At 37.8% G+C, this 11,183-nt stretch overlaps 1 protein-coding gene across 1 annotated transcript in view; it reads left to right on the top strand.

Moving 5' to 3' along the window:
* Nucleotides 1-9,443: 9,443 nt before the first annotated feature.
* Nucleotides 9,444-11,183, top strand: part of EIF4E (eukaryotic translation initiation factor 4E) — a 38,012-nt gene continuing 36,272 nt past the window's right edge. The window contains exon 1 of the mRNA XM_063107727.1: nt 9,444-10,328. Coding sequence (XP_062963797.1) covers nt 10,311-10,328 — 18 coding nt within the window. The 5' untranslated portion in view covers nt 9,444-10,310. The remainder of the gene's footprint in view (nt 10,329-11,183) is intronic.

The following is an 11,183-nucleotide window of genomic DNA, read 5'->3' as shown; positions in this document are numbered from 1 at the left end:
CACCATATTATTTATGTAGTATTTCTGCCAAAAATGCACAAACCCCAAAGTGTTGTATCAACATAACAAGGTCACAAACAACCTCATCAGCATTGGGTGTTAAACTATCATGAGGAAACAATGAGATAAACCAGATTAAGGAACTTTTTAAAAAAATTTGTTTCATTGTACATGTTTATGGGGTTGTTTGTTGTTTCAATACATGCATGTATTGTATAATAACCTAATCAGAATAGTTAGCATATCTATCACATAAACATTTATCATTTCTTTGTGGATATAATATTTAAGATTCTCTTTTCTGGCTATCTTGAAATACACAATGCAATGTTATTAGAAATTGTCACCCTAGGGCACCAGAACTTAGTCTTTCTATCTAACACTAACTTTGTAACTTTGTAATGGTCTATCAATCTTTCAAAGGGATTTTCTTTAAAACAACTTTCCTTTACTCCTCTGAGTGTGTCTCAAAAGATGAACAAAAACTGAGGAAATGTTCCAAAAAAGGAAACTGAAGAGACATGACAACCAATGCGATGTATGACCCTGAACTGGAAAAAAATTCCATTAAAGTTATTATTGAAACAATTGGCAAAATTTGAATATTGATTACATGATATTATTTTAGATTAAAAAGTAGTGAATCAATATTACATTCTGTGATTTTGTTAACTGTATTATGTTACTGTGAAAAAATAATTTTATTCATAGAGGGAATGTGCTGAGGTATTTAGAGGTAAAGTGTTATTATGTCTGCAACTTCTCCTCAAATGGTTCAAATGCAATGAGAGATTGAGAGAAAGGCAACAAGTTAATAATTGGTGAACTTAGAAGGGTTTGTGGGAGTTACTATTACAACTATTCTTTTGAAATTTTTCAAATAAAGTTTAAAAATTGTTATCCCATCTATAAACAATGTCCAGAATATTTGCAATAAGATGTCATGTGGCCCCAAAGTCATGGGTTCAGACCCCCTTACTGGTCAGCCACCAAAAAAAAAAAAAAAAGTCATATGAAAAAATGCAGAATTTAAAACAGTTTGTACCCTATAATTGCAAAAGCATAAAGTTTTGGCATATGGATATATTAGGATAGTAGGAGAGGTTTACCTTTTGTAAAATAACATTTCCTTACTGTTGTTTGTTATATTGTGTTTAAAATGAAACCACTATATAAAATTAAATATATTTAAAAAATCAAGGTGCCTCATTTGTGCAGTAGGTAGCACTTCGGTCTCATAAAAATCACCAAGGAGAAGAACAATAATAGTAAAGAAAAAGAATAATAAAATAATTTTTAAAATTTCTATTCTGCCCCAAGTTTCCTTAGCCATTTTGAAAAATAAAAGTTTAGTTTGTACATTAAAACCAATGTAATCTGCTGTCCCATGCCCGAAGTAAAATATTGAAATTCAGTTCTAAGTTTAAAAAGAAAGAAATAATAAAACAAAATTCACTGTTAAGTGTGGGTGTGCTTTTTTTTTTTCTTTTCTTTTCTTTTTGCAGCTGGCTGGGGACATTGATGTTATCAGCACCATGCTCAACCAACTGAGCTAATCAGCCAGCCTGAATTTTTTTTTTTTTTTAAATAGAGCTAAGCACCAGTCTTTTCAGTAATCTTATATTCTATCAGGTACCTGACTAAATCTTCCAAAACAACAACAGAATTCCAAGTTTCTCATGAATACATTTAAATACCCTTACCCATAAGGCAAGTTCAGAAATACTTGAATTTTCCTTATTTAACACTCCCTTTTTTAGTTATTGTTGTTGTTGTTTCTTTAAAGAGCAGCTCAGGCTGGCCAGTCAGCTCAGTTGGTTAGAGCACAGCCTTATAAACACCAAGGTCATGGGTTTGGATCCCTGTACCTGCCAGCCACCAAAAAAACAAAACAAAACAAAAACCCCAGCTTAATTGTGGTATAAAATGTAACATTCCTATTAAAGACAACAAACAAAATAAGCTAAACTATTTAAATATTTTCAATCAAGTACTGTTGATTGCCTTCTAAATATCAATTACATTTAGCTAATCTTTTTTGTAATTAACAAAACAATAATTTCCTCTTGTTTTTTAAATTTTAACAATGATTATTGATGTTTTCCAATTTTTTGATATATTTCCCCAAATCTCTTTCAGGATATAAAAATTAAGCTCTTACAAAGAGTTAAGATCTATATTTACTCACTTTGCCATCTTATTTTACTGTAAAATGAAAAAGTTGTCACATTTAACTGTCATCTAAATAAATTCTCTTGACTTTCAGGGGTAAAAACATATAAAGATATAAGGGAGAACTTTTAAGCCTGTCAGATTTTTTTTTAAGGTGCCATTTCCATAAATTGCCTTGTAATTAATCTAACAGTTTGTTTCATAAGTCTGCCCAGAATGATATTTTGTCATTTCTCCGAAGTCAGTTTTTTACAAGCTATATACATCTAGTCTGCTACTACACAGATCTGAATGAAACCCTTCTCCCCGCTTAAAAGCTGATTATCTCTAATCTCAGGTGCTCATATAATAAAGTATAGACCTCTGTTCTAAATTTCCATCTCAGAGCTCTGAGTGCTGTTGGTCAATTTGTACTAAATAAATCCATAGAGAAGACAAGAGTTCTCCCTATATAGCAAGTCTCTAATACAAATTTCTCAGTATTTTCAAAAGATATGTCATTGTTCTGTATGGCTAAAATAAGGAGATGACCAAAATATGATTTAATGAACCATACAGTCTATTGTCATACAAAGAGAATTTTTTTTCCTTAGGTTTACAATGCTCAAAGAGGGGGAAATAGGAGAACAAATATCACAGGGAATATACTCCATAGATGAGGTACATTAACCAAACAGTTAATTCCAAAATTATTAAAGCCTAGTTGCTCAATTAGGATGAAAGCAGGCCTCTTGAAAATGGGGGACAGATCCTTCATTTCCCCGGGATATTCCCCCTGACACCATCAGAATGGGCCTTGGCTGAGAGAAGGGGGAAATAGCAAAAGGAAATCTGCTTAACCAAGCAGGACAGATTGGATTTGCAGGAGTAACAAATTCAGTTAATAATAACAGAAGAATTGATTGAACACAAACTTCCTTAGGGTAAGATTTGATCTGGGCTGGCCAGTTAGCTGAACTGGTGAGAGCACAGTGTCATAACACCAAGATCAAATGTTCAGATCCCTATACCCTCCAGCTGCCAAAAAATTTTTTAAAAACAGACTTGATCTGGAGGTCAGCATGTTTGTTCCTTAAGCTAAAACTTGATGTAAAGGTCAGGGTGCTTGTTCTTTAAATAAATGTGTTATGGCTTAGGCATTTATTTAATCTGTAATGCCAAACTTGAGTTATCTTTGCAGATAAATGACTACAAGCCCACTTTGAAGTTTGTACATCCTCAGACTGAAGGGAACCAAGGAAGACCTCAGCCAGGATGCCAGAAATAATTATGCTGACCTCACCACCAACCAATCAGATAACTGCTGGGCTCCCCCACTCATGAGTCTGCTCTATACATGCTTGTGATTTTAAGTGGTCAAGGAGTCCAGGACCTTAAAGCTCCTTTAGTTACCATGGGCTCCTTTGAATGGCCATGCAAATAAATGTTAATCTTAAACACTGCAAATCTTGGCGTGAGAGATTATTTAGATACTTGGGCAGTGGATTACAGACCACTATTGGTTCAGTAACACTCTGGAAAGTAAAGTCTAATTACTGTTTGAGGTGTAACTTTATACAAACAGCTCTTGGAGCAGATGACATCCAACATAGTGGAGATCTGCAACAATACCACAAGTAAGGACCTTAGGGGTAAACAGATGTTGGTGGGTGAATGAGGCTTTAGAGATAGCTCAGAGGCAAACAGGGTGTGGCCCTGTTGCAGCTTGAGCTGTGGGTCTTCTTCAGAGAAGCAACTGACAATGCAGCCCTGTCACAGCTTATGCTCCTCAAGTCAGAGAGCCGACTGACAGAACGTAGCCTGCCATGGCCTAAGCTCTCAAAGTACCAACCTCTTGAGTTTACATGTATTTTGAAGTCCAGTAGTTGAGGTCAGTAGCACACTTATGGAGTCTGATAAGGTGTGACATACACTCTTGAGGGGAAGTTTTTGAAGCAAAACATATCACTCACACAGCAAACTATGTAAGTGTTTGGAATCATTTCAAAGTTACATAACAGGTTCTCTTGGAGTATTATACCATTATTTTATTGCGTATTTTTATAAAACTATAGCCATGGTTTTCCATCAGCTACTTGAAACACATTGGGTTATATCAGAATTTTTACTTATTTATTTTTATTTTTTATTTTTTGGCGGCTGGCTAGTGCAGGGATTGAACCCTGGACCTTGGTGTTATCAGCACCGCACTCTAACCAACTGAGGAACCAGCCAGCCACTATCAGAATTTTTAGGGTGCATTCCATTTTCTTAAGCAATGTCCCGAATAGATAATGAGGACTGGTATCTCTCAAACTCTAAAATTATAATAAGGGTCTAGAGGCAGATAAATCAAATATTAATGTAAATAAAAATGTTTTAGTGAACAAGTTTCAGCAGTTCAACTTCATAAAATTATAAATAAACATTAAATTTTTCTGGACAATATGAGTATTTGGATTTTTAAAAAATATGTTTATATACGTAAAGATTATTTAAAAAAATAAGTAAATTTCTTATTGACATCAACTAAATGGTGTTTGTAGCATTTTTGTCATACAGTAATTCCATTCATTCACTGTACTTTTCTGTGTTGTTCTACATGCAAGTACATATTTTTAACGGTGTCTGTCTTATGTGCTGTTCCTGTAAGTTTGCAATTAAAATATACATTAAACTATGAAAAACGAAAAAAAGAATTCACAGGTCTCCAATGATACATTGGACTAGAAAGAAAGGCACATGGCAAGTACTGGGGAAGGATGGTTAAACCACCCAAACAATTCCTATAGGATGGCATTTCCTTAGAGAATCATCACAATCTCAGAACACAGAGAAAAACCCATCCACAGGGGTAGCTTTCTTTTAGCCACACTTATAAAGGATAATTATAACAAACAAACAAAGCAAAAAACCTAATAGCATTTTAAAAATTAACTCTGAACAATATAACTATGTGGTCTAGACATTGTGTTTCCTGATCAGTGGTACATGAAAATCAATATAGGAAGATACATTTATCATACGGTTGCTTAGTGAGTCTGGAATCAAAACAAGATGAATTAGTTGTATGATTTGTGTCCTCAAGCAACTATTCCCAATGAGGGCCAATGGAACAGAGATTCATATTTTTGTGTGAAGGCACCCTGTTCCTAGAACAAAGCTGGAGGTAGATCACCAAATATTGTTATTTTAGATTCCTCTTTTATAGATGGCAAGCAGCCAACTCCCATGCATTAACATGTATCTTTCTTTAGACACATACAATGTAGGTACCTCTTACCCCATACATTTTAAGTTTTTCCAAATTTTAATTTTATATGGTAAATTAATTTTGGGAAGGACCTTACTATTGGCTCAACATACTACTTACATGAAATTTTCACATACTCTCTGCAGATTATTTCTTTCTTATTAGTTCAGACAATGATCTTTCTTATCAGGTGGACCAGTTATAATCTAGTCAATATTATATAGTGGTTAGAGCCCTCAAGATAAAACTGTGTTCTTGAGACAGTTATTAAACTTTTGTAAGCCTCAGTTCCTTATCTGAAAAAAATCCATATATCTACCTCAAAATGTTTTTTTGAAGATAAAATGAGGTACTATAAATGTATGTAAACTACTTAACATAGCACCTAGCATATCGTAATTTACCTATTAGTTACATTTTTAGTACTGAGGCTAGACTTTAAAAAAAAAATTATATTTGGAGTTTCCTCAAATGTTTGTTAGCAATCTACCTACAAATCTTCAAGGAGCTAATATTTTAGTAGTGAAGACAGTCAACAATTAAGCAAATAATGTTTAACATAATATCAAGTTTAGAGCTACGGTTAGAAAGTGGCCTAAAAAAAATAAAGCAGGGTAAGGGAATAAAGGGGAGAAATGAAACATGAAAAAATAAAACAAAATAAAGAGAAAGACAAGAAAGAAACAAACAAAAAAGAGTAAGGGGCATGCTAATTTAGATAGGGTGGTCAAGGAAGTCTTCTCTCAGAAGATAACATTGAAACAGAGACCTGAATGAAAAGAGGGAAGGAGCTGTGTGACTGTCTCATTCATTATGTGAATGAGTGCTTGTTATGGTGCCTGTTAGCTGCATCCTTTTGGTTCTTAGTCACACTTCTTTATACGGGTACTGAACTATTTATATTTCTATGACTTAGTATGCCAACCAGATTTTACAGTCCAGGAAGGAAGTGCCTATGTTTCCTGTGTCCTTTAAATATCCTTCTTGGTTACACACAGTTCCCATTACTTAGTACTTCTTGGATGGTTTCTCATCAGTTTTGTAAATGAACTTGGAATTAGAAGTCCCTTGAAGAGAAACAGGCATTTGGAAGACCATAACAGAGGAAAGCAGCTACGGTATGGAGGAAAGAATCTCAAGAGTCAAAAAAATTGGGTTGGCATTCCAGCTCATCACTGTCTGTATTGTGTCCCCTAACTTTACTGAGTCTATTTCTTTATCTATAAAATGGAGGTGATAATATTTAATTTACATAATTGTTATAAAAGTCAAATGAGGTAATCAATATAAAAATACTTGATAAGTTATAGGAAATCAATAAATGCTAGTTGACTTTGAATATTTGAAAGCTTGGGATATCCTCAAAGATAACAGGATGGGGTTGGCTCTCTGAATCAAATAATTCTTAAATATATGTTACACTATCTTAAATATAAATAAGAAATTTATGCCAATATAATATTTCATCATGCTAATTATAAGTAAAATTAAGTGCTTACTGTATTCTAAGAACACATGCTACATGAATTAACACATTTATTCCTCATCCTAACTATATAAGATAAATAATATTTGGGGCTGGCTGATTGGCTCAATTGGTTAGAGCATGCTGTTGTAACACCAAGGTCAAGGGTTCAGATCCTCATACTGGCCAGCTGCAAAACAAACAAAAAAACGATAATATTACTTTGCCCATCTAACTCATGAGAAAAATGAGAGAGACTAAATAACCTGCTTATGGTCACACAATAAATAGTAGAGTTGGTATTATGAACCAAGATAGTTTAACACAACAGCACATATTCTTAAATAGTGAACTATACAATTGTAATTTAAAAGACTATTTATCCTATTAAAAGCCATTACCTTAGTTCTTTTCTAAAAAAAAAAAAAAATCACTGTAGAAAATGACAATAACTGTAAAAAGTAGAGTATAAAGTAAAGTACAGGTATAACCAAGTTTAAAAAAAAAGATTGAACCAGGTTAAAAAAAAAAGTTATTGCTAACTAGAGGTTGATTTAGATTATACCTTAAGTGACCATCCATCATTACAATATTAAGGATCACTTACTTCATTATTCAATTTCATGTCTACTGTCTCAAAACCTACTTATTTTGAAAAAAAAAAAATTGTTGAAAGAAATGCATCTAATCTAAACAGAATGTCTACAATTCCGAAGCCTGTTTTTTAAAAAACAACAAAAACCTAGAGAGCGGGCAGTAATAATTTGGAGGGATGAATTGTAGCAGATATAATCAGTTTGAACCATAGTTGAAAAGCTCAGCAAAACAATGACTGCAGCTATCTAGAAAACCTTAACAAAATTCCAACGACAAAGAAGTAAATATATAATAAAACAACTTAAGTGTTCTATCAAATTATTTAAAGTCTTTTACCACGAGTTAAATCTATAAAGACTAGTAGTATACGAGCTTGAGGAATATACTATGCAGAGAAAAGATCATGGTTATTTACAGATGCTAAGTGATATCCAATCATCCCAGACTTATAAATAATAGTTACGATAATGCTATGCTGGGCCATAAGTAGTTATGTACAAACTAGATAATTCACTCAAGTAGAATAGTATTTCAGTACCATGTCCCATTTCATAGTCTTTTAATTAAACTTTTTTTTCCTTAAGTAGAAGCATGAATGTAGTAGTAAGGTAATAAATGTAATTTTTTGTGGATTAATAAATAAAAACATAAAATTTCAACCACTTAAAAGACCAAATTGCCAAATCTTTGACATGGCAGAATCTCAATATTAGGCAAAGACACATGAATGTGCCATAAATCTCATGTAGGAAAGCATATGCGAAAATGGTGAGAAATTAAACTACAAGCAATAGGAGCATACATAAGTATTGTCAAGTACAAGCCTTGATTGACAAGAGTAGGGATATTTCTGATCAAGAGAAAACTTAAAAAAGAAACTACTGTTTAAAAAGTTTTAAGAACATCACTGGCTTTCAGTCCCATATTGCTATTTCCTTGCCAATATCATTGATTCTTTGCTCTGTTAGCTGGCAGCTTCATGAAAATAGGACATCTATGCTGTCCCTTCAAAGAAGGTAACCAGATACTGCTTTTAACCAGCAGAAAATATCAGTGAGATCAACTGTGATTACTTTGGATAGTTTAAGTAACAGTAGATAGTCTCTGTAAGTAGAAATCCATTTATTTTTTATTTTTATTTTTTTAGAATGCTATCTACTTTAGAAGCTACTGGAGTTAAGCTGAGAAGACAAACGCTTTCATTAATAACCTCTAACCTCCAGATAAACCAAACAAGCAATGGCTTTGAGTTCTTACACCACTTCAATTATGTGTTAGCCAACCCAAGCATCCATTATGTACTCAATAATAGGTATGACACAGCTCTGGACATCAGCAACACCATAAAGAGGCAAGCCTGCCTATACTGCTTTTCCTGGTGCTAACATTAAGAAGCAGGAAAATACATAGCATCCTCCGTATTAGAACTGTGTAGTAGAACTCTAATAGAGTTCTCCACCTTTATTTGTTGTATTAATAACTGTGCAAAGTAACACTGTATTGAGAAATGATAGCACAGCATCTTAGAGGCAAAAGAAATGTAAGGTGCCAGCATGGGGACAAACTTCTAATTGCCAGTGATTATTGTGAACATAACAATAATTTCCTAAACATTAAAGCCTCTACTGAGGGCAGCTACTGTTGTAAAGAAAAAAATAGTCTTGACATTTTGAAATTGCATTCGTGCACATAATAATGTAACAAAGCAAACATAAGGAAAATTAAAAACACTGTTTAAAAAAATAGCAGGGGAAGCAGCTGATCCTTAAGACACGCGGTTATTACGAAGCATTTATAGAATCTGATGCATTTTCAAAGCTGGTACAGTCATTACCACAGCACACCCTTGTGAGGTAGGTGTATTATCTCCTTTGGCTCATAAATGAAAAAGCTGAGGCACTGAATGACTAAGTCACTCGCCGAAAGAGAATGAGTCAACGTCAAGAGTCATAGTTGACCCGGCCTAACGACTCCTGACGGTCTGTCCAGGGCTTAGTCAGCGGGGCCCGGAGTGGCTTCCCTGGCTGGCACCTGGACTTAGACTATTTCCGTTCACGTTAGAGCAGAATACTGGAACCGATCGAACAGAACTTCCAAATAATTTTTACTTCCACGCAACTTCAGCCCTGAGGTCTTAATCTCAGGATTTGGGCCAGGGAACGCTGTCGGGTCCACTCTGCCTCCCCAGCCGGAGGCACGTGGGTGCCGTAGGCTGTTGCTCCCATCGTCTTTCGCAGTGATGGCAATGCATGACTACCAGTGTTAGCAGAGCCGGCGGACGCGGGAGGGTTGATTGCTTAGAGGACTCCCCAGCGCCGCTTCTTATTGAAATTAAGAGAAAATGGTGGGAGGTCAAAAGAAAACTAAATAAACACAGAATCAACGTGTCCTAGGACCTCAACAAAGCAAATGAAGTCTTACTGTATGTGCTGAGCCTGCGGTTCCTTCCCAACCTTCCGGGGAAGATGGGAGGACAGGGCGGCAAAGGACACAGTAGGGATGCTTGGCAGTAAATGAGACCCAAGCGGAAGAGAAGACTGAAAACCACCCTCCAGAACGCGAGTGTCCGCTGCGTTGAGAACTGCGCGCTCTACCCATAGCCCACGTGAACACTCCTTTTTTTAAAAAAACTTCTTTGCTTAAAGGAAAAAAAAAAAGAGGGAGAGAAACTCCACTTCCCAGAAGCCTCTCGTTTCCCACGCAGCCGCAGTCTTGCGTAGGCCCTGCCAGGGCCAAACGGACACGTCCGTCACGTGGACAGTAGCCGGCCAATCCGGTTTGAATCTCATTTTTTTCCTCTCACCCTCCCCTTCAGGAGCGGTTGTGCGATCAGATCGATCTAAGATGGCGACTGTGGAACCGGTGAGTATTGCCTTTGGCCCCCACCCCCACCGGTCCCCGCGCTGTGTCTCCCTTCAGACTGGGGACCCCGCGGGACGGCGTTCCCGGCGCGCACGCTACTCCTTGCCGCCCCCTCCCCCTCTTCTTGGGCATGACCTCCCGCCGGCAACTGGGGGCGCCCGGGAGACTGGCCGAGGCGGCGTGTAGCGCACACTTTCTGGTGGGGGCCCGAGAACTGGGGGAGAGGGTGGGGGAAGGGCGGCGTGGCACCTCCTGCGGAGCCCCGAGGTGTTACAAGGGTTGGGGGTGACTGGGGTTCTGGGCTAGGTGTATGGGGACTGTGTCTGCGTGATAGGAGGGCGCGGGGCCGGTTCCGAGCGGTCGCCAGGATCTGCAGAGAGGGTGGGCGGCGAGCCGGCCTGGAATGAGATGGTGGAGGGAGCCCCGGGGCAGCCTTTCCCTCCCTCTCTCACGAGCTCCAGCCCAAAGGCTCGGGTGCGGGGCACGCGCAGGTCTACATTAGACGGGTGGGGTGGAGAGCCGGTGGGCGCGCGTTGCCGGAGAGTGGGTTAGGCGGGAGTGGTGCCGCGGCACGCGCGGGGAAACTTCGACCCAGCCGAGGGGAGCCGAGAAGGGCGAGCGCATGTTACTCCAGCGTGCCGGAGAGTTGCCGGGGTTGGCGGCAGGGGAGGCGAGAAAGGTTTGGAGTGGGGAGGAAAGCCCCGTGTCGCGCGTTGAAGCCCTCCGAGTAGGATGAGGGATGGTTGGTGGTGAGAAGGGGGATCACATTGTCCTCGCCCCTCCATGCTTGGGACTGGGCTGTCATGGAGGAGGGAAGGGGGAGGAGCGAGGCCTACTGATCGCTACTGCGGGTCT

This window comes from Cynocephalus volans, chromosome 9 (genome assembly GCF_027409185.1).
Source record: "Cynocephalus volans isolate mCynVol1 chromosome 9, mCynVol1.pri, whole genome shotgun sequence".
NCBI classification, from domain to species: Eukaryota; Metazoa; Chordata; class Mammalia; order Dermoptera; family Cynocephalidae; genus Cynocephalus; species Cynocephalus volans.
Note: the sequence above shows the minus strand (reverse complement) of the source record. Positions and strands in the feature narration are given on the sequence as shown.